Source organism: Muntiacus reevesi, chromosome 6 (genome assembly GCF_963930625.1).
Source record: "Muntiacus reevesi chromosome 6, mMunRee1.1, whole genome shotgun sequence".
Classification (NCBI taxonomy): domain Eukaryota; kingdom Metazoa; phylum Chordata; class Mammalia; order Artiodactyla; family Cervidae; genus Muntiacus; species Muntiacus reevesi.
In genome coordinates, this window is record NC_089254.1 from 99,408,728 (window position 1) to 99,433,017 (window position 24,290).

General features: G+C 43.4%; 2 protein-coding genes across 3 annotated transcripts in view; one reads left to right on the forward strand and one right to left on the reverse strand.

Moving 5' to 3' along the window:
* AGK (acylglycerol kinase) overlaps window positions 1-11,773 on the forward strand; it is an 87,982-nt gene extending 76,209 nt beyond the window's left edge. The window contains exons 13-17 of one of the 2 annotated variants that reach the window (XM_065938703.1): window positions 423-517; window positions 6,711-6,781; window positions 8,975-9,059; window positions 10,350-10,498; window positions 10,647-11,773. In XM_065938703.1, the coding sequence (XP_065794775.1) occupies window positions 423-517; window positions 6,711-6,781; window positions 8,975-9,059; window positions 10,350-10,487 (389 nt within the window). In that variant the 3' untranslated portion in view covers window positions 10,488-10,498; window positions 10,647-11,773. Of the gene's footprint in view, window positions 1-422; window positions 518-6,710; window positions 6,782-8,974; window positions 9,060-10,349 lie in introns of both variants that reach the window. The other variant, XM_065938702.1, reaches the window with a different exon arrangement.
* A 4,616-nt stretch (window positions 11,774-16,389) lies between these two features.
* The window catches only part of DENND11 (DENN domain containing 11), a 48,516-nt gene continuing 40,615 nt past the window's right edge, over window positions 16,390-24,290 (reverse strand). The window contains exon 9 of the mRNA XM_065939240.1: window positions 16,390-22,392. Within this exon, the coding sequence (XP_065795312.1) occupies window positions 22,197-22,392 (196 nt within the window). The 3' untranslated portion in view covers window positions 16,390-22,196. The remainder of the gene's footprint in view (window positions 22,393-24,290) is intronic.

Genomic DNA, 24,290 nt, shown 5'->3' on the forward strand with positions numbered 1-24,290 from the left:
GGGGGCTGGAGGTTGGAAAGCCCTGGGTAGCTCAGGACTGCCTGGGGCAGGCCCCACGACCCTCCCGGATCGGGGGAGGCCTGAACTCAGCCCGCGGGTGGCAGCGCAGGCCCAGACCAGCAGCAGCAGCGCCCCGTGAATGGGGGCAGCCGGTGTCATTCCTGACTCCCAGCGACTCCCTCTTTCTCTCGCCAGCCTTTGTGTTACTGTAGCTGCTTTTGTTGGGATGTCTCAGGCCTAGAGATTCCATTCTGAACCTGGCTCTTTATCCCATGTATCAAAAGTATGAGATATAGAAAATTAAGCCTGGAAGTCCACAGACGGGCTTGGGAGGCCATCTGAGCTGCTGGCCGCTGGCCGTGGGTGGCAGTGCTGAAATGTTGGTGGGAGATAGCTGACCTGTGTCGGATGCATTCACACAGCCCCCCAAGAGGTGAACCCAGAGGTCTGGAAGGAAGTGCAGCTGTCCACCCTTGAACTGTCCATCACAACCCGGAACAGTCAGCTTGACCTGGCAGTAAGTGTGCTTTTTTTTTTTTTAATTAGAAAAGCATTTCGGAAAAGTGACAAAGGCTACAAAGGCTACACACTCTTCTAGTAACTTGGTGTTTTTATTTTTACCGTGTGGGGAGAGAGAGGGGTCAGGAACAAGAGGATGTGGGGTGCCTTTGAGGAATAATAGCATGAGAAGAAACAGCTGAGTGAAGTGCCTAAAAGCTTATGGGGCTCTGGTCAAGTATCTGTCACCAGGCTTTCTGCCTTGAGAGAACTAAGGGCAAAGGGCCTTTAGGAGTGGAGTTAGTCTACTCCTGTTTGTCATAGGAATCAAAAGTTGCAGAACTTTTGCTTGAGTAAACATCTGTTATTTTTGTGACTGTATTAAATATATAGATTTAGATCTCCATGGAAGAAAAAATTAAAAAAAAAATATATATATACACACACATACACGCACACATAAATATCTATTTGCATATTTTGAGTTCAATCTATTGACATGGACTGTCCAATATAGTAGCCACTAGTCACAGGTAGCTGTTTAAATTAATTACAAAATAAAATTTAAAACTCATTTCTTGTGCTACATGTCAACTGCCATATGTGGCTAGTAGCTACCATATTGAAAAGCACAAATATAAAATATTTCCACAGTGCAAGAGAGTTCTCCTGGAGAGTGCTGATACAGACAATAACGCTAAAAAATATTCTGAAATAAATCAGAGGTTAGCAAACTGGTCTGCTACCCGTTTTACTACAGCCTGCAAGCCAGGAATTGATTTTAAGTTTTCAAATGGTTAGAATAAAGTCAAAAAAGGAATGATATTTTGTGATAGGTGAAAAGTATACAGAACTCAAGTTTCAACATCCATAAGTAAAATTTCACTGTGTTCATCCATGTCCGTGTTGTCTGTGGCCAGTCTTGGGCGGCAGTAGCAGAGCTGAGTCATTGTGACAGAGACTGAATGGCCCCCAAAGCCTAAAACATTTACTCTCTGCCCATCCACAGTAAAGGTTTACTGACCCCTGGTCTAGAGGAAACCTCAGTAGTTTATGTTAATGAAGATGCCATCAGGAAAGTTATTCTTAACCATGGACCAATACTATGTTTAGCTTTTAAGTAAATCATGGTAGTATGTTCACAATTGACCTGGTCAGTCTGAAAATTGGCACATGGAATTGAACGTATGAATGTAGTATGGTGAGTAAGGGAGAGAAGTGCAGTGGGAAGTTTGATTCCAGTATTAATATGCAGAGTGTTGGGTGACTTTCTAAATGTAAAACTAATGCATGTCTTTGTACAACATTTGGATCACATAGCTCTTTTCACCTTCTAAATTGATTCCAGTTGGATTAAAAGTTAAATGTTAAAAAAAAAAAACTATGAAAGTACTGGAGAGAAATCTTAAGTAATTATCAACATAAACTTGGGAGGACAAGACTAAACCTGGCACCTAAGGCAAAAATCACATTGATGCATTTGCATACTTCTAATACAAAAGAAATAAACAAAAATTTTAATGAAAATTGGGGAAAATATTAGGATGTGATAGATGCGGAGTTAATAGCTTTCCTTTATAGTAAAACTGTTAGGATAGTCAATAAGAGATGGGCAAAGGATTCATATAAACAACAGGCAAAGGACAAAAACAGAAATTCACAAAGGAAGTAAACATGAAAAAAAAATCACTGGTATTTACTACATGATAAGCACTGTCCTAAGAATTTTACATGGTGTCATCACATGTAATCCTCATAACTGTACTATCAGGTGGGTATAATGTCTATCTTAATTTCATAGGTAAAGAAAATAATGCTTAATATCAAAGAAATACAAATTAAAGTCATAAATATTGAATGGCTGTAAATTAAAAAGCATGCTAGTATTCAGTGTGGGTGGGTAAATGGGCTGTCAGGTATTACTGGAGGGAAGAGAGCTCGGAACTCCCGTTCTCCATGGCATTGTGGCAGTATATATGAAGCATCTGAAATACAAGCATGCCACTGGCCCTGTTAAGCATATTTCTAAAAATTTATCCATCAAAAATAATCAGATGATATATAAAGACAATCCCTTATTTCTTACATAATGGGATTCTGGAAATGTTGGTGAAAGTGAATGTATTAAGGTTAAAAAATACTCTGTTAAAAAGAAAGATAAGATTTCTAATTATGCATTTCCTTTATACCCAGTCTCTGATGATATGTATTTCCAGTGTTTTGTTCATGTTCTTTAACCGTGTTCTTTGCTCTGATGATTGAATACCAGTGAATGGATTGAGTTCAGCAAGTAGGTGATTGTGGCTCAAGATTAGCTGCATTCAGAATGCTGAAAGCTTTTTATCTTTGTGCCAATTATAAAAGTATATGATCCTGTGCTGCTTATCACTGGCAGCAGTGCATTCATTTTCTTTTATTCCAAAACCTCTTTGTAAAAATAAAAGCGAATGCAATAAAATATTCAAAGACAATGAAGCTGCCATGTAATAGCTCAAAATGTTCATTTATCATTTAAAAAAAAAAGTCCATTCAGAGTCTGAAAGAAGCTTTAGGGGTGTGGAATGTTTGAAAATTAGGATCTCTTGTAGACCTATGTTCACTGTATTTATCATGGCAAAATACATGAAACAAACTAATCAGGCAACTGATTAAATAGATTTTGATGTGTTTAGTTGCTCAGTCATGTCCAACTCTGGGCAACCCCATGGGTTGTACCCCCCAGGCTCCTCTGTCCATGGAGTTTGAATACTGGAGTGGATTACTACTTCCTACTCCAATAGGTTTTGGTACGTGTATTTAAAATGTTCTCTACCAACATGGAAAGATGTTCGTTGTATATTTAAATGAAAAACCAGGTTAATATGATTTGCATCAAAAGATTTCATATATCTGTTAAAAAGAAATACTCCCACTTCTAATTGAATTTTGTGAATGATAGAGGGTGAAGCTCTAATTTTGTCTTTCTTCCATATAGAAAGTCAGTTGTCCAAGCATCATTTATTGAAATATGCCCCACCCCTCCCCCTCTCTCACTGATCTGCAGTAAACCTGTCATACATCAAGAATTTGTATACATGGAGATGTTCCTAAGTCTACTCTGTTGCTCTATTTTTCTATATTTGTACTAGTATTATGCTTGTCTTAATTATTAGTTTTAGAGTAAGTCCCTCTGTTTTTCTTCTTAAAGGGTTTCTTGGCTATTCTTGGCTCTTTGACTTCAATAAATCTCTTAGAATGTTTAAGTTCTACGTAAATATCTGTTATAAAATCAATCAGGATTCCATTGAACCTGTAGATCAATTTGAGGAGAAATGACATTTTCTACAACATTGACTCTTCTGTCATATAAACATGGCATATCTCTTCATTTATTTAGGCTTTTAATGTCTTTCAGTGAAGTTTTATAGTTTTCTTTAATATTTTGTCTTGCTGAGTAGATTCCTGGTTATCTTAATTTTTGACGTTGTTGTAAATAGTGTCTTTTAAAATGTCATTTTTTAACTGATTTAGTAGATGGTCATGTAATTGATTTTTTTATATTGATGCTGTACCAGCAACCTACAATTCTTATCATGTTTATGGATTCCTTTAGATTTTCAATAGATTCAGTCATACCAACTGCAAATGGTGCAGTTGATATGATTTTTTTCCTTTCAAATATTTACCTTTATAACCTTTTGCCTTATCACATTGGCTAGGACCTCAGTACTAGGTTGAACAGAAGCGGTGTTGGCAGGAGTCCTTGTCTCATTCCTAATTTAGAGAAAAAGGCTTTACTGCTTCATTCTTGAATTTGATGTTGTTTTTTTTTTTTTTATAGAGAGCCTTTATCAGATTAAGGAAGTTCCCTTCCATTCCTATCCTAGTTTGCCAAGAGTTTTTATCATGAGTGGTTATATAATTTCATCAAGTACCTTTTCAGCCACTACTGAGATAAGGCTTTCTCACTGAGTCTGTCGTATTACAATACATTGATTTCCACACTTGCACACTTTACAAAAGTCAAATCCTAGACTCGTATATAAATATCCACTTACCCCTTTTGATGTCTAATATACATTTCAGTCTTGGCATGTCCTGAGCTCCTGATCTTCCCTCCCACCCCTTGAAAAAGGTCTCATTCTCGCTCTTCCTCCAGCGCAGCTGATTGTAATTCCATTCTTTTAGTTGTTCAGGCCAAACATCTTGGATACTCCTTGTCCACACCTGACACCTCCGAGCAAATCCTAGTGGCTACACCTTCTGTTAATGAGTATTGCCAGCACGTCAGTCTCCACTGCCAGCTCTTCCAAGCCAGGGTCGTGTTTTAGCCCAGTTATCACAATAGCTTCCTAAGTGGTCTCCCTGCCCCTTTCCTGCTCCTCTAAACACAGTACCCAGAGAGAGCCTTTTAATAAAAGCACTTCATATTTCTCTGCTTAAGACCTCCCAGTGGCTTTTTGCTTCGCTCACCTAGCAGCCAGCTTCCCTGGAGGGCGGCCCGGTGTCCATGCGCTCCGGTCTCGCCTCCTCCTGCCTCCTTTTCCCACTCTGCTGCAGCCGTGCCGGCTCCTGTTGTCAGACCTGCTCCCACCGAAGGCCCCGGCCTGCCAGTGTCCCTCGTGTGGACGGCGCGTCCCCAGACCAGTGGTTCTCAAGGTGTGGGCCTTAGATCAGCAGCAGGGCATCGCTTGGGACCCACCCCAGATCTATTGAACTACAAGCTCTGAGAATGGGGCCGAGTCTGAACTTAACAGCCACCTTGGTGACAGTTCTTGAAGAATGCCCTGGGTTTCCACAGCTCCTGCACCTTCTTCAGGTGTCTGCCTAGAGGTTACCTTGTCAATGAGGCATACCTGGGCTCCTCTTTAAAAATGCCACCAACACCACCTTTTATCTCTTTTATAACATACTTATAATATTTCTGATATACTCTATACCATTTATGCTAATATACATACTCTCCAGCTTGCTATTTTTATACTGATATACTCTAGCATACTTCTAATATACGTGATCATTTATTACTTTATTATGGTTGTGTTTTGTTCATTCCTTTCGCTTTCTCCGGTAGAATGTAGGTTCTTTGTAGGCAGAAATGTTCGTGTTTCTGGTTCATTGAGGGGACCCTAGCACTTAGAAAAGTTCATGGTACAAAGATGACAATAAGTCATTTAGTAAGAGGTGACCTTAGAGCAGAGTTATCCCTCTGTATTTTGTAATTCCTGGTTGAGATGTAAAGTTGTGCTTTGGTTGAGCCCTTTAATCTTGGGCAAAGGCTGACAGCTTACAGAGGCCTGGGGATGACCCTGCGGCTATGAATTTTGAACCTTTCCAAAAAGAACGAAATTCTATTTGAAGCAGACCCAGAAGGATTGGGATTGATTTATAGAGGGCCAGATTGTATTGCTCGCTACCAACTGGTAGTAAATTTCGGCGGTGGCCAAAGAACCAAGTCTGTTTATAGCCACTTCCTTGTAGCTTAGTTCTTCCAGAACATTCTGTGGTTGGGAATGCAGCATTTTAAAAACATTTGTTGTTGTTTAGTCACTGAGTCATATCCCACTCTTTTTGCAACCCCTTGGACTGTAGCCCGCCAGGCTCCTCTGTCCATTGGATTTCCCAGGCAAGAATACTGGAGAGGGTTGCCATTTCCTCCTTCAAGGGATCTTCCCAACCCAGGGCTCGAACCCACAACTCTTGCATTAAAAACATTTCCATTCCATGACATAAATGGATTGCTGCTCTTCAACTCTGGTCACTCACTAAGTCTGCATGTAGAGAGTTTAAAAAAAAAAAAAAAAAAATCCAGATACTTCACACCAAGAAGCTGATCAGGCTGGTGTGGTGTGATGCTGACATACAGTGAGGATGGAGACTTGCTGGGAGAGAGGCTTACCAGGGAGAGGACCCTCGAGACTGTAACAATTGTGATTATCAGCAAGTGACAGAACTTGACCAACCTCTCAACCTGAGTTTTTACCTAGCTTATGTATGTAGTTAAAAAAAAAAAAAAAAAAAAAAAGCAATGGAGATGAATTTTGTGGTATATAAATTATGCTTCAGTAAAGGTCTTAATGTAAAAAGAAAGAAGGACTGAAAATATACTCAGGATTAAGTCATTGAAAGTCAAGTTCCTTCTGTAATACACAGCTCCAACCATGACCCTCCAAGGCAACAGGGTCCATAGGCCAAAATTCAGAGCATTAATGTTAGTTTTCCTAACTTTTCAGAGCAAAGAAGACTTCATGAACATCTGCATGGAACCCAACACCGTCAGCAAAGGAGACTTCATCACTCTAGGGTCAGTGGACTGGGGTTTGTAGGCCGTGAGGCTTTATGTGGTTTGTATTCTCAGACTTCACCAATCCGGGCGCCCACAAAGCCCACAGCAGAGATCTCACTGAAGACTTGCGTGGTTTGGCAACTGTAGCACCCTTTTGTTTTTTGGGTTGGCATGCGTAGCGCACGTCTCCTAGTTTGGCCTTCCGCTTGCATTTTGGGAAGATCAGAGTTTGGGAGCTGTCTTGGGCTTTTGACTGAAATGACAGGCGTCAGTGTAGCATGGTATCCTGCCCAGAATTTTGGCCTCGGGGTCAGAACTACTAGATACAAATCTTGACTTTGCCACTCACTGGCCTCATGATCCTTTACTTTCCCTGAATCCTGGAGTGGAATAACATAATTGCCTCTCTCTCTCAGGGCTGTTTTTGAGTCTCATATGAGGGACTGTGTGGGCAAAGTCTTTATAAGCATGAAGTACTTCACAGCACTGGTTACCATTCATGTCAGCTCACCTTGCCTTTTCCCAGGGCATTAATGAAAAGGTGTTGAGTACCTTGGACATCTTCCAGACTTTTTTCTTTTTTCCACTACAAAATACCCTCCCAAGTCCTGTCTGATTTGTTAAGCCATACCTCTGCCAGAGTTTTATTGGTTAAGGATGCTCTCAGCCTTCCGCCAGACTTCAGAGCAACTGAGAAGGCCGTGTGTTACCATGCCAACTGGAATCTGCTCCATTTTTTCTGAACTCTGTCTCGGAGCTCCCTCTCGCGCCCACGTAAGGATTAGACATTGCTGCTGCAGCGGCCGGGTCTCCATGGCTACCTCATTCTCTGTGCCAGCACCGGCAGCACAATGTCTTTGCTCAGTTTGTGTTGTTCTCGCCTTGGGTACCAATTCTTCAGATGCTGAATAGCTGCTTCTGCAGCCTTTGATTTACTTGCTGTAACTATAGTAAAAGGGAGAAAGGGAAAAAGTCTTTCTTCTCCTAGGAAGGGTCCAGAAGCTACACAGTGTCCCACAAGCCTGTGGGACCAGCTATATTCGAATCTCCTCTATAATGCTGACATCCAAAACCAGAAAGAAAAACTGATGATATTGCTTAAATTAGACGAAGTCATTATGGTGCACATGGTTGCTGTCATCATCTGCAGCAGCAGCAATAACATAGTTTCCTTTTGGTCTCTACAGGAAGTGAAATCAAGCCATGTCTGCTTCCTCTGAGTATCCGATTAGAACACTGAAAAGTTGCTTTAGAAAACCGATGATGTTTCATCGAAAGAATTACTATTGTTAATTAATGAGAAGTGATGTGAAAGTCACTCAGTCGTGTCTGACTCTTTGCAACCCCTTGGACTATATAGTCCATGGAATTACTGTACAGTCCATGGAATTCTCCAGGCCAGAACACTGGAGTGGATAGCCTTTCCCTTCTCCCGGGGTCTTCCCAACCCAGGGTTTGAACCCAGATCTCCTGCACTGCAGGTGGATTCTTTATCAGCTGAGCCACCAGGAAAGTCCAAGAATACTGGAGTGGGTAGCCTATCCCTATTCCAGCAATTAGTGATGAAGATAGACTGATTTTCATAGATTAGCTTTTACCCATTTCCCAGTGACTCTGACTAGCTGCAGGGTATATATACATGAGGCGGGGTGGGTAGGGGTGTATGTGTGTAGAGAGGCTAATAGTTTTATTCCAAAGCCATGTAGTCAGGTCAAGATGCAGTATTCTAAGTAGACTTTATATCAATACAGAGAATCATACAAAAGCTGCTAAGGTTGGTTGTTCATATAAATCCATCTAGTTTAAATCAGAATACAAAATTTTCTCTTTCAAGTAACAGACTCACAAGAAGTACCAAATATCAAAAGTTTAGTACTTTTTTCTAAAGCATTTCATTCCAATTTTTAAACTTGGGATTTTTAAATAGCCCAAGAATTAGGTATACATGGAACTACTTAAAGATCAGTTGAGAGAAAAATCAGTCTTCATGCACATTTCTGTTCAGTAAATAAACCTTCTCAATCTGGAATGTATCTCAACACTAAGCAAGTAGCACTGGGGGAAAAATTATTCACAGAACCCCCATGGTTCAAGAGACTGTGAGTCCATGTATTTGATTTTACCCAAAGACATGCAGAACTTGCTTTGTTCTGGCAGTCGAATGCAGTTGCCAGCACTGGTTTCCAAGGTTGCTTTTTCCTCTACCAACAGAAGTAAAAAGGTGAGAGATCCCAAGCTGCATGTTGAGGGCACCGAGTGTCTCCAAGCCAGCCGCTGCACTTTGCTTCTTCCAGAGGTGAGCAGGGGTGAGCTGCCCCACAGCTGGTGGTCTTCTCCTCTTTGGTCTTCCTTTCTTTTTTTTTTCTCCCTCTTTCCTATTAACAGACCCTTCCTTAGGTACCTCATACATGCTGAGTGCTGTGCCAGGCTCTGGGTTATATTAAGGGAGACTGAAAAGATAGCAGAAAAGCCCCTTCTGAGTCACAAGTTTAGAGTTTGGCTCCTGAAGACTTCCAGTGTTGTCAAGCCAAGGTTCTGTAAAGTGATCCTTCAGTCTCCTGAGCTTTTATTTTTCTGAATGTAAATTATGCGAATGGTTACTATAACAACCCACAGAATTCTCCAGTTTGCAAATGTTCATAGTGAATTCTAGCTTCACATTTTTTAAAAATGATCTGGAAGCATTTTCAGGATGGCAGTAAATTTTTCTGTACTGGGAAATGCCAAGCTATGTGGAATAACCTATAAGTGGGGGGAAAAAGTTAACTTCAGATGTCCTCTGAAGACCTGACTGTTAAACTAAGGTGGTCAAAAAGGACTTTAGGTAAAACAGAAGGTGTCCCCACAGTGGCTGGCACCATAGTTTCATCACAGCAAATGTTGACTTAAACGCATGAGTTATGGAAGGGTTTTCTAGAATTTGTAATATTATGGTGCTATACCTTCGGTATACAGGTAAGCGAGTCCTAAAGAACAACCATGAAAATAATCGAGTGGCTGTAATGGCTTTCCTAAGAGAACTGGCTGTGTTGCTCACTTTTCATTTGGGCAAGATTAGGGCTGAGAAGGACATACACGTCTTATGTGAATTCCTTAAAGATATGACAGGACCCTGTCTTTCAATAAGCATTTGAAAATGATAACCTTATTTCACAAATCCCAAAATACTCTGGGAGGAGGCAGAGGCCACTTAAACCTTTTTCATGGTGGTGAAGTGGAAGTTACTGAATCATGTCCAACTTTCTGCGACCCCATGGACTATTCAGGCCATGAAATTCTCCAGGCCAGAATACTGGAGTGGGAAGCCTTTCCGTTCTCCAGAGGATCTTCCCAACCCACGGACTGAATACAGGTCTCCTGCATTGCAGGCAGATTCTTTACCAACCAAGCTATGAGGGAAGCCCCCCTATTTCCATAACCAGCCCTGTGTCTGACACAGGCACAGAAATCTCTTTTTAAAGAACATGAAGCTAAATCCTCAGAGAGGGTGCGGTTTTCTCTAACAACCTGCCCGGATGCTCAGAGTGATGACGAATCCCAGCCAGCGGTGGTCGCGAGCTGTTCTGAGTCTTCTCCCCCTACACAGGGCACCGGGGGCGCCTTCAGCATCGACAGTGAGGAGTACGAAGCGATGCCCGTGGAGGTGAAGCTGCTCCCCAGGAAACTGCAGTTCTTCTGTGACCCTCGCAGGAGGGAGCAGCTGCTGCAGCGCCCGGCCCAGTGAGCGGGCGGCAGGTGGGCGCCCGAGACTGCACTTTAGCCACCCCGGGACCAAAAGGGAACCGAGGCCTCCCCTGTCCCCCGCAGTGTCGTCAGAGGACCCCAAGGGCCGGTTCACGGCAAGTAGCACCCCCCCCCCCCCCACCCCCGGTTCCCCTCTCAGTGCTTCCCAGCTTTGCAGCCAGCTTCCCAGCAGCGCATGCTCCACTCCGCTGCGATGACGGCCCGGTCCCTCCTGAAGACCGCTTTTCCCAAGACCAGTTCCAGGAAATCCCCACCCGCAGTGGCCGGAGACGGGCTCGACCTCGACAGCGCCCCCTGGTGGGGAGCAGGATCCTCCTCTGCGCTGGGTCCCGCGGCCGCCCTGGGTCTTCCTGGGAAGCAAGCCACCTGCTTTCCCGCCGCTCCGCCCGCTCCCAGGCCCTTCCGCGGGTGCTGCGACTTGGTGAGCTCCGACTCCGCCCGAGCGAAAAGCATAGGGGGAGGTGTGTCCCTCTTCAGCCATGGCTGAAATGCTGTCAAATACTCTTTCCCCACCCCTCCACCCTGCAGTCCTGCTTCTGAAATGTCGGTTTGCAAGGGAACCACCTAGGGTGGCACCTAGGGTGCATGTTGAAAATTGACTTAGTTGGGGCCCATCCCGAATCTAGTAACTCGGTCTGCAGGGCCGAGCCCAGGAATCTGCACGTTTTAAAAGGCGGCCACCCTCCCCAAGCGGTTCTACTAGGAGAGATCCCCCGAGCTGAATGGGACGGTCCTGTAAAGCAGTGGTCCACACACATTGTTATTCTGGTCATGTACGTCCTAAAAAGTATTTTGAAAAATCATGTAACCCTTCGCAGTTTTAAGTTGACAGCCAAAATTTTTCATGGGAAGTTAGTTGCCAAAGTACATACTTTCTAGTGTCATGTAAATATTGATATTTTAAAATAAAACTGTTACATTACTCTTTTGAACATTTTCAGTGTAATTGAGATACATAGCAGTTTGACACTCATCATCCATTTACAAAAATAAACTAGTAAGTTGTTTAGTCATTGAAAAATGCCGATTTTTCTTATATGTGTATTTCCATACCCCTTTCTGCAAAGAATGCTATCATAATGTAATGTTTTTATGCTTGAAATTTTTTTTATTGGAACTATCGTTTTGCCAACAAAAAGTATAAATGGAAATAACTTTTTTTAGTTCAAGTGTCAATTAACTCACAAGAGAATAAATGTTATAAGTTATTGAAATGCAATTGATATTATAAATTTTTGAAAATTAAAAAGTAACACTTTATTAGAATACTCTTTATCTTGAGTTGATTTTATTGAAAAACACCTTTGTTTTTTTGGTTTAACTCAAGTTTTTGTTTTTGTATTTTTATTTCATATAGTAGTAGTGTTTCAGGTGTATAGCGAAGTGATTCAGTTATGCATGTATGTGTATCTGTTTTTTTTTTTCAATTCTTTTTCCATTAGGTTATTACAGGGTGGTGAGCAGAGTTCCCAATCAACACTAGGTCCTTGTTGGTTATCTATTTTAAATAGAGCAGTGTGTGCATGTTGAGCCCAAACTCCTCTATCCTCCCCACCCACCTTGCTGGTGACGGCAAGTATGTTCTCTCACTGTGTGGGTCTGTGTTTTGTATATAAGTTTGTATTTTAAGTTATTTCATATAACCTTTGTCTTTGTCTGACTTATTTCACTTAGCATGATAATCTCCAGGTCCATCCATGTTGCTGCAAATGGTATTATTTCATTCTCTTTAACGAGTAATAATTCTACTGTATGTACCACATCTTCTTTTACCTATTCATCTGTCCACAGACATTTAGGTTGCTTCTGTGTCCTGGCTATGGTAAATAGCACTGCAATGAACATTGGGCTGCTTTCCAACCATGTTTTTGTCCAGATAGACACCCAAGAATGGGATTGTAGGATCATGTGATAACCCTAGTTTCTTAAGGAACCTCCCTCCATACTGTTCTCCACAGTGGCTATACCAATTTCCATTCCCATTGACAGTGTAGGGGGCTCCCTTTTCTCCACACCCTCTTCAGCATTTATTATTTGTAGACTTTTTGATGATGGCCATTATCACTGGTGTGACGTGATGTCTCATTACAGTTTTGATTTGCGTTTCTCTATAATTAGCAATGTTAAGCATCTTTTCAGGTGTTTCTTGGTCATCTGCATGTCGTCTTTTAGGTCTTCTCCCCATTTTTTGAGTCACATGAGCTGTTTATAAATTTTGAAGCTTAATCTCTTGTTGTTCACATCATCTGCAAGTATTTTCTTCCAGTTTGTGGGTTATCTTTGCACTTTATGGCTTCCCTTCCTGTTCTGTTCTCTTGTGATTTGATGACTAACTTTAGTGTTGAGTTTGGTTTCCTTCTTCTTTTCTGTGTGTGGTATCTATTGTAGGTTTTCCTTTTGCCGTTCCCATGAAGTTTTGATACAGCAGTCTGCATATAAATGATACGTTTTAAGTTGGTAGTCTTTTAATTTCTAATGCATTTCCAACATCCTGCATTTGTGCTCTCCTCACTATTTCTGTTTTGATATATTTGAAATATTTGAATCATTTACAGATGATTTCCTACCTTTACTGTGTTTGCCTTTACTGATACTCTTTTCCATTTGTAATTTTCTTGTTTCTAGTTGTGGCCTTTTCTGCCTAGAGAAGTTCCTTTGGCATTTGTTGCAAAGCTGGTTTGGTGGTGCTGAATTCTCTTAGCTTTTGCTTGTCTGTAGGCAATTTCTCTGTCGAATCTGAATAAAGAGCCTTGCTGAGAAGAGTATTCCTGGTCGTAGGTTCCCTCTCATCACTTTAAATATATTGTGTCATTCCCTGTGACCTGAAGAGTTTCTGCTGAGAAATCAGCTGCTAACCTTATAGGAATTCCCTTGTATGTTGTTACATTTCCCTTGTTGATTTTAATTTTTCTGTCTAATTTTTGTCAATTTGATTACTATGTTTCTTGGTGTGTTCCTTCTTGGGTTTATCCTGCCTGGCACTCTGTGCTTCCTAGACATGAGTGACTGCTTCCTTTCCCATGTTAGGAAATTTTCAGCTATTATCTCTTTAAATATTTTCTTGGGTCCTTTCTCTTCTCCTATGGGACCCCTATAATGTGAATGTTGTTGCATTTAATATTCCAGAGATCTCTTAAATTGTCCTCACTTCTGCCCATTCTTGTCTTCATTATTCTGATCCATGGCAGTGATTTCCACCATTCCGTCTTTCAGCTCATTTATTCTGCCATTGATTTCTTCTAGTGTATTTGTCATTTCAGTTATTGTATTATTCATCTTTGTTGTTTAACTCTTTCTTGTATCTTCCTGATCTGTGCCTCCTTCCCCTTCTGAGATCCTGGCTCATCTTTACTATATCATTACTCTGAATTCTCTTTCAGGTAGATTGCCAGTCTACTTCACCTTGTTGTTCTTCTGGGGTATCTCATTTTGTCTGACTTTCCGTGATTGTGGCTTCCATCCTGCAGGCTGTAGGGTTGTAGTTCTTGCTTCTGCTGTCTGCCCCTGCCAGGTGCAGCTATCTAAGAGGCTTACGCAGGCTTCCTGGTGAGAGAAGCTGGTACTTGCCCACAGGTGGGTGGAGCTGGGTCTTGTCCCTCTGGTGGGCAGGGCTATGTCAGGGACTGTTTTTACGGGGCAGCTGTTTTCTCAGGATTTTGAGCGGGCTGTCTGTTGCTGAGCGGAGCTGTGCTCCTGCCCTTTGGTTGGTTGGCTTGAGGTGTCCTAGCACTGGCTGTTAGGTGGGGCCAGGTCTTGGTGAGAAAATGGGGGCATCCAAGAGGGCCCACGCCGGTAAGTGTTCCCTAGAATTATCACAGCCAGTGTCCTTGTCCCTGCCCCCTGCCCGAGACCCTCCAATCCTAGCAGGTAAGTCTGGCCTAATCTCTTATGAGGTCACTGCTTTTTTTCCCTGAATCCTCATGTATGTGAGACTCTGTGCCCTCCCAGAGTGGAATTCTCACAGTCAAACCCCACTGGCCTTCAAAGCTGGATTCTCTGAGGCCACCTCCTCCTGTCGCCAGACCTGCAGGCTGGGGAGCCCTTTGTGGGGCTCAGAACATTCACTCTTGGGGGAGAACTTCTGCGGTATAATTATTTTCCAGTTCGTGGGTCTCCACCCGGTTCATAGGGGATTTGATTCTATCTTGATTGTGGCCTCTTTGGGTGTAGGACATCTTTTTTGTGGGTTCGTGTGTGTTCTGTTGTTGATGGTTCTGCAGTTAGTTGTGATTCTGGTGTTTCCGTAAGAGGTGACCTCACGCCCTTCTACACTGCCATCTTGTCTCCTCCCAAAGGCATGTTATTTACAGCTGAGACAGTGCTTGACATTATAGATGTAAATAGATAAATAAGCAGATGGGATAGAAAGATTCTGTTATGCAACTCAAAGAACTGCATGCCATTGTTATATCAAATACTCCAGAGGGCAATGCACTGCAATAAGGTGGATGAGACCTAAGGCACTTTTTTTTTTTTTTTTTTTTTAAAAGGAAGGGAAAAGGGGAAGAAGAATTGGCGGACTTCTCAGGCAGATCCGTTTTAGGACAGTGCATATACTTGCACCCACGGATCTTGTGGAGAGGGAAGACCACATGCTTAAAGGATTACAGAGCAGCTACGAAAAGACCATGAAAAGCAGCTTAAAAAGCCCATAAAATGATGCTTACCTGTTTACCTCTGTGTTCTTCAGAGTGGCGTTAAAAGCTATACTTTTGCAAAAACTAATGAAACAAAAAGCAGACGGATCCAAATGTGCCAGGGAGGGGGTGCTGTGGTGTGAGAAAATACAGTCTCCACATGAGCCAAGAGAATCTGGCATATACTGGTTGTATAATAGAGTGCAGAGACCAGCACAGAATCTTGACTACCAGCAGGTATGTGTTTACTTAGTGATTCTAATTTTTCTATAGAAATAATGGAACATAGGATTGGGGAAGGATATTTAATTCAGATTAGTGTTTTTATTCATTTTTAAATGTAAATATGTTCTAGTTCAAATTTTGTTTTCTTGATTCAGACTTTTAACTGAGAACACAGTTGCCTTATCATCTTCTTGCCATTGTCCTTCTGTATAAGGTCCACGTAAAGGATGTTTAACACAACTATGACAGACTCTCCCAAGTCAGCCAGACCTGAATGCAAAGGGGTCCAATGAGAACCTGAGTCCCCCACCACCACCTTCTATTTAGTACAAACCTTATGTCAGACAGATGTCGCCGAAAAACCAACAGCATTTCTATTCAAAGCAGGGCAGACGTGTTATATTAAATATAGCTTAGTATAAAGTCTTCTTAACCCCATAGCCAGTGTGAATGCACGGTTGTAATTACTATGCATCAGTGCTTTACACACACGACTGATCAGCTGTGTTCTCACCACCCAAGGAGCTAGGTAATACGTGGTCGCGTCACTTAGAAGGTAGGAACCTGGCTTAGAACAGAGAGATAACAGTGTTAGGAATTGACTCTATACTGTCTTAAAATAAGTAACTGCCCAAAAGGGTAAAAATAAGACGTGTGTGTGTATGTGCATCTCAGTATATCATGTTTTAAAGTGAACTTTACTAGGAAGAAGATGTGAAACAAAAAGGCCTTGGTCTGGGTGGGGGTCCTCCTCCAGAAGTCGTCTGCTGTGCCTGAGAGCACGCAGTCTTGACTTTTTTGACGGAATGGGGATGGTTACTCCCAGTTTTGGTTTCCCTTGCCTGGAGAGTGTGTGTCCAGACCGCAGCCTCGAGGAGGACAGGCTCCAGCCTCTGCGGTGGCCTCGGTCGTCACCCCAAGGGAGGTCAGCACCACACGTTCTGCTCACGCCCGTGGCTGCCGCTCCTTCCTATCACAAACCACCTTTCTCGGGCCAGGCGAAGGAGTGCAGCACACGTGTTCGTGTTAAAATGTGAATTTTAATCGTAAAAAGTTTTCTGTAAATATAGTTATATCAACCTCTCTGCATACAGCTTGGTTCAGATATATACAGATATGATATACACAGATGTTATCTGTAGCACAGAACAAAATCAGTTCAAGAAACATGTACCCGCTGGAATGAACCCCAGCTTTCCTTAGGCCTTCTAAAGGATTACCACCGACGAGAGAGAACAGCAGAGCCAGATGCAGGACATTCAGGGAGATGCATCAACTGTCTTACTAATTTCATCCTAGGAGCTAAAGACTTGAAACAAAACTAGATTCCGTTTCTCTTATTGCTATGACTTTTACACTGGGATATTAATCAAAATAGGGGTTTGACATTTAAGGCGACCGGGAGGCTATGCTGATCTTACACTTGGAAAACACAGAACTTCTCCCAAGTTTTTCAGAAAAGACTTACTCGTCAGACTGATTTAAAAAATTTTTTTTAGCCAACAAGCCTGAGATGTACAAAGGAGGTTCGTTTTGTTTTCCTCTACCCCATACCCCTCAAGTCTCCTACCCAGTCTCCTCCAAAGCACAGAATCTACAGCTTTCCTCACTGGTCTTGGAGGGCTAGACTGAAAATCTTTGATTTGGGCAAAGGAAGGAGTTTTCACTCCAATGTCAACGATATATGTTGACAACCAGATAACTCAGTGACCTGTGTGTATATTTTTCATTTTGTGGATCATCTCTGGCTAGTTCATAAAACCCTACATCCCACCTCCGCATCCCCCAACTGTCCTTAGCAAAATAGCTGTACCGTTAGTGTAAAGAGGCATTCGTTCATACCCATCTGTTTATGGTGATTAAATACATTTCCTGAATTGAGATCCTATTACCTCTAAAAGCCCATTCAGTGCTGAGCTTCTAGAATAAATGCCAAAGAGATGAGAGCAGGGCTTGGCTTCAGTTCTCTGTATAGTACTAGAAAATTATTTCCTTTCTAAATGTGCAGTTTCATCCAACAGCCCCTGTATTCCAGCTCCAAAAAAATGAGCTAAAGTGAGTTATAAAACTACCTCTGACTCCCTCCAGTTAAGAGGCCTAGCAATCAGCCTGATCACACTCACCCGCTTTCATAAGAGAGTCTTATTAAGGTTGGTGACTGTATGTCATCATCCATAGGACTGTAAACTTTATCTCCTCAAAAGGCTGTTAGATTTCACAGGACAGTCCTTATTCACTCACCAGAACATTTAAATAAAAAACAATAAAAGGGGGGGTCTCAGCTGCTTCCAAATTGCAATATGCCCATTTCTTCCAGGATTATTGTGTTGACATTTCCTTCCATTTCAACATGTGCATCCTCAATACATCACATAGTCATATCAATATAAAAATAAACTTCCAGAAAAACATTAATTCACAGTTATCCTTTTTCCACCACACTCGGCCCTCCAGTAGCTCCTGGGAACAGAGGTATATTAGTAATACAAATGGAATATTAAAAATCCATCCATGACTTAGGAGTAAAAAGGAGCCCTGAGCTCCTCTTCCCCTACACCTGAATCACAAAAGGGCTTTCCTGAAGTGAGAGGGGCGGGCTGGCTGCCGAGGCGACCCCAGCCCTGCAGGAGTGCAGAGGAGAGACCGAGGACTGGCCCTTTCAGAGTCCAGGCCCACAGCCAGGAGCCTAGTGGGGAGAAGAAAGCCCATTTGACACACACTGGTCCCCCTATTACTAACTTTCCCACCTGGCTGAGAACTGTCATCACACCAAGGCAAGTTCACGGTCAGCCTGAACACTGTCTTCAGCAGCACCCCCGCTTCCCATACCTCTGTGAGTATGATCCTCCTGGGATGGGAGAAAGCACCTCAGTTCATTCCCTGGGCTCTGTGGTTTCTTTTCCTTCTTTGATTTAGCAGTCCAGAGTCAGGGCTGACTCTTTGCGACCCCATGGACTGTAGCTTACCAGGCTCCTCTGTCCATGGGATTTTCTAGGCAAGAATACCGGAGTGGGTTGCCATTTCCTTCTCCGGGGGATCTTCCCGACCCAGGGATTAAACCCACGTCTCTTGCATTAGCAGGAGATGCAAGTGGATTCTTTGCCACATGCACCACCTGGGTAGTTTCATTTCAAAACAAAAACAAGTTCCTGAGGTCCCCTTCTTCCTGGAGGGTTGTTGTACTGCCTTTAAAAGGTTAACGAAAACTTCACATCACTGCCTTTTGCAAAAGCTTCCCCAAAGGCCTTGGTTTAAAGGTGAGTAAGCTCATCTTTTTTACTCTGTTTGAAGGGCTTTCGGTGTATTAAGACAAATAGCAAGTTTGCCCTCATAACCACCAGAATGAAAAAGTGGTTCAGCTATGGTTTCATTTATCTTTACCTTTATCTTCTAGCTAAAACAGGTAGTTACACTGATCAGTGACTCTTCACATGTGGTTTTGAGAATGATCTGCACCCTGTGCTATACTTAAATTTCCCATCTTTTTCACGTGGGACAAACAAGTTACAAATGCAAATTCCTAGGCTAAATGATTTCTATCAATGTATCAATGAATTCAGCTTCCCTTCTCCAGCCAAATGGAAGACACAATGCCATGATGAATGACGGAGGCAGCCTTCTAATCCACAGTAATCATAACTTACTGAGGACTGTATGGGAACTTACCTTAGAAGGGATCTATGCCAGGCCTAAGGGGTGCTTCATGCTTAGCAAAAGCCAAAGCCAATTCTGAACTGTTATTTGCCCCATACTTTCTGGTCTGGGGAAAGATAAGTCCTACCATTTCTGACTCCTTTAGAAGAGTCCTAACCCAGAGGACAACTGGACATTGTCCCAAAGGCTGAAGAGTACCATCTGCCAAGTCTGCACAAGTGAAAAAAATCCATTTTGTCAGAACTTTGTCATATCCGACTAGACATCAGCAAACTCCAAACCTGGATTCTAGGCCCACAAGGACTCTGACCACCTAGAATTTCTTTTAACTTCATCCAAGGATGACCCGGTGGCCCCCACTTCTCAAGTTAGCAATGTTTCCAGCTTAGGGCACGGCTCACAGCTTGGTTCAGCGGGTAAAGCATCACCTGCCAGTGCAGGAGACTCGAGACGGGGCTTCAATCCCTGGGTCAGGAAGATCCCCCGGAGGAGGGATGGCAGCCCACCCCAGTATTCTTGCCTGAAAAATACCATGGACACAGGAGCCTGGCGAGCTACACGCCACAGGGTTGCAGAGACTCGGACATGACTGAACACACACAGACACACACGCACAGCTTGGCGTCAGATCAGGCTTAAAGTTCCCCAGAAGGACCAAGCCAGCTGGCACAGGGCTAGGAGGAGGAGGTCTGAGAGTCGAGAGGGACAGTAGGTCACCATCAATCAATGTGCCCACACCTGAGGTTCCCAGCCAGCTCCCGAAGGTCACAGTAGTAGTATAATAAGCCCTGTTTCTACAGAGGACAGAGAAGGACATTCTCCAATGACTTCCAAACAAAAGCAGATGGTTTCTCTGAAAGTATTTCCATAGTGACATAAAAGCAGGCCTGGGTGGCTCCTAGCTTCTGCTGTCCTTGTGCAGGGAGCCCTGTCTGGTACCTCGCCAACAAATTCCCCTTGCAGAGACCTGGCAGCAAGTGATGCTGGCGTGCTGCTCACCGGAGAGACTGGGGAAGACGGTGGGGGCGGGGGGAGGGGGGGAGCCTCCAAAAGGTGAACTCCTAGAGGCTCCATCTCGGGGATGTCTGGGGATGTCAGTGAGGAGGGTAACACAGGGTAACAGCGTGCTCTGCAGCCCAGCAGAGGGCGCTGCGCTAGATTCCTGGCCTCACCAGGAAGCTGGCGATGCAAGGAAGGACCAGCGCTAGGGGATCCTCTTCAAAGGACTGTTGCGGAGGCGGGGTGCACCCTCTCCCAGGGCCACTCCCAGCCCAGGGGATGCCAGATGGACGGCTGCCTAGAAGTGCATGGAGTTACAAGAAGGGGTGAGGGACCCTGTGCCCGCCATTCAAAGAGAAATACAGGAACCTCATTTTCATCTGATTACCTGTACATCAGCACGTCTATTACAATCGCACAGAAATAAAAGCGTTCGCATGCAGACGCCCTCTAGAACAGAAGGGCTTACAAAGCTATTTGCCCAACAAATGCCCTGATTCCACAGAATGAGGGCCTGCCTCTGTCCTCCAGGAGAACCTGACCTGTCCTTTTACCCCACCCCTACTTCTGACCTCCCATCCCAACTTAGAAAGCCTTGACCCTTCCAATAATACTAAGAGTAACCATTACTTGATCCCAGTTACAAAGGCTGCTCCTTCTCCAGGAATAAGAGGAGATGGCCACTCTTCAAGGAAAAAGGCAGTGAAGCTTCAGCTTCTAAACGGATTCTTTTTTTCTTCTGTAAACAAATATATTACTGAAATGATGGCTAAACCCACAGAGAAGAAAAATGTACAGTTTACATTTCAATGCCCAAACTTATTTATATATTTACATAGAAGACACTACCCTTGATTAATCAATGTCTGCATTTCCACATGTGAACTTCTTTAATCTTGAATTCTGTGTCAGGGAGCTGCAGTGAGAATGGTTCTGAATAAAGCAATAAGCCCTACAAAGCTAGTCTCGAGACAAGAGACATGATCCATCCATCTGAAAGTCATTTCTCTCTGACACTAGCCTGGCTAGAACTTGGTCCCGGACACAGATACACAGACGGCTATTCCAATAACCCAGCCAGGTAGGAACAGTGAAGGGGAAGAAGTTATTTGTCACAAACAACCCAGGACCCCAAGTCGAAATCCTGAACTGGCCCAGAAGACCTCTACTCGACTCACAGGAGCAGGCTTCTCTAACAGACCGTGGTTGTCTCACCGCGACTGACGTCCACTGAACACCCCAGCCAAAGGGAACAAGCAGGGCCAACAGGAGCTATCCCAGGTCCAAGCACTCCAGAGCGCAGCAGAAAGTCATCTCACACACGGGGTTCCCAACCGCACCCCTGGTGCAGGCACGCCACCTCTAACGAGTCTGGTGCGTCTCTGGTCCCAGTTTCCTAGCTCGAGGAATGTTGTCTCTGCTAAAAAGAAGTTTGTTTATGAAGGCTCCTAACTGGTACACATTCTTGCTGACATCGGCCTGGAGGAATGTGCCAGCCCGTCCCAGGAGGGAATTCAGAGAAACAAAGCTATGACGTGGAGCGGCCACCATTAACTTAGGGAAAGGTTTCCAGGCTTCATTTTTACAATTTTAGTTTTCAGCTAACTTAGAAGCCACCACTCCCTGTCCTCTGTCTAGAGAAGCTTCATACCTGGTGACAAAAACATCCTTTGTCCCACTCTGAAGTCTCTATGTGAACAGAGAAAACACAGATTTACTCTAATAAACCAGAAAGGAAATTTGATCGCAAGACAAGACTCCCAGAACTGATAAAAACCTTGGAAGGCCATCTGGTCTAGCTTCTGCTTTGGGCAGATGGATATGCAAGGCCACGCTGGACAGACTGTGGTCTCATTCTTAATACATCAAATGACAGAGACCAGACAGACTTTCCCAACAGTCCAGCGCTCCTGGTGATAGGCGGCCTTCCCCCTTCACCTCAAGTCAATCACAAGGAGACGAGAGAATCTGCTTTGATAACTCCCAAGACTGAACCCAGCAGCAGCTAGGAAAGCGGTAGCTTCCAGCAACCTCCAAAATCAAGGTGCTCTGATCTTACCTCTTGGGAAGAAGGGAAGAAAGGAGATGCAAAAACTACATTTGTTGGAAGTATAAATACTCCTGTGTGTCAATCAGAAATCAGGCCATCCCCACGTGATAGCGGCTCATCCTTCCTATGGGCAACAGGGGTTGTCAATGACCAACATGACATCGATGCCGTAGGCCTCCAGCAAGTCCATAAGAAAGCTCCGGTCTCCTTGGGGGTCTAAACCCATGCCCCGGGCATGCTCAGCTGTCAGAGTTTTGTCTTGACTGGCGGACACCTCCAACAAAGTCTGAAATATCCGGTTGTTTTGCTCAAGGAAAAACCTGCATTCACAAGACAAGACATGGAAGAGGGAGGGCAGAAAAAGCACAAAAGTTTACCAAGTAAGCCACACATGGGGAACCAAAACTACACTGTTTTGCTGGCTATACGTTTAAATGGTTTCAAAAGTCAGACAAGCCTTTTAAAAGAAGAAAACAGGATAAAAGTTAAAAGAGTTACTCAAGTGCCTCTAAGGTCAGCAGAAAACTGGTGTTAAGCCATTCTGTGATTAGCAAAATCTCTGAATGAGTGATGGCCTGACTGCCAGAAATCTACAGGAAGGTTACTAGAGGTTTAAACACAGCTGTAGAGAGAGGCCCCATGAACTGTGTTCCTCTCTTTCTGCTTAGTCCTAAAGGGAAGAGAAATATTAAAAACAAAACAAAACAAAAAACCTGATAATGCAGTTCTGAGGTCAAGACTTAATGTGAGAAACTGAAATCTACCTTCAAAGCCCTGCATGGGTAATTAAAGCCAGTGACAGGAGGCGAGGCTTCCCAACGCAAAGAAGGACTCTGACTCTTAAAATGACCCTGTAGCCCTTGAGCTAACCACGCAAAAAAGATGGAGCTCAGAGGTACTGGGGCAGGCACTGGGGAGTCAGAAGCCAGCCCTGGGGGCAGGCAGTGATGGAGAACGGGGAGCCAGGAAGAGGGACCGATATCTCCACAGCGCTCCATCATCTGTGTATAATTGTGTGTTCCTTAGATGGCTTTTTCTTTTTGAAATTATGAAAGTATGATAAACATTTATAGGAGACCTAGAAAACACAGAACAAAGTTCCACTATGGTGGAACTTAAATATAGGTCCTATATGTAACTATATGTAAGTGGAACTTACATATAGTTCTACTATATATTACGATTATTTTTTTAAGCAGATAAAGTAACATTTTTAGTTGGAGTTTCAGTATCAAACTCTCAAAAATTACTAGAATGAACAGACATAAAAGTACAAGAATATAGTGGACCAGAAAAGCTAAGAACCAGTTCAATGTAATTAAAATTTACACAATTTTCACATGACAGTAGGATACAAATTCACTTCAAGTTCCCATAGACTATAAACCAGGAGACACTGGAACATATCCAGGGACATAAAACAAGGTGCAAAAATTTCATGGTCTAAAGGTATTGAAATCGTACAGTCTGTTCTCTTACTAGTGTGGAATTATGTTAGAAATCAATACTTTGATGGCTTTGTTTTAATTTGCACAGAGCATATCTGAGTGTCACTGACTTATAGTACTATATGAATATATGCGCCGTATTCAGATAGTCTGATAACGTAACAGTCTAGACTTCTCATCTGTATTCCACAGAGCAAGGTGCTCAGTGCCCCAAGCAGCTTTGGGCAGTCAGGGATTTCAGATTCAATAGACAGAGATTCAAAAGCCTTGACGAGACTGCTGGCTCTCTGCTCAGCTTCCAGATACTTTTACATCTCAACAGCAGGTACACATTAGAAAGTACACTTGATCAGAATCAAAGTACTGGACCTTTGTTGCAACATCAAAAGACAGCACTAAGTTGTGTCTGACTCTTGCGACCCCATGAACTGTAGCCTGCCAGGCTCCTCTGTCCATGTGATTCTCCAGGCAAGAATACTGGAGTGGGTTGCCATTTCCTTCTCCAGGGGAACTTCCCAACCCAGGAATTGAACTCAGGTCTCTTACATTGCAGGCAGATGCTCAAAGCCAGTATCAAAGGCAGAAACAGTTCTAACTGCAAGAGCTATTCCCCATCCCAAGTAGGAAGACCAAGAAGGTGGTTGGCAGAATTGTTTCCGGTTCAATTACATTTCTGTTCTTATCACCTGGCACTATTTCACACAGCTACTTATGAATGAAATCAATGCCTTGAGGAGGCCATGGCTCAGACCCCAACCACCAGCTGCTCT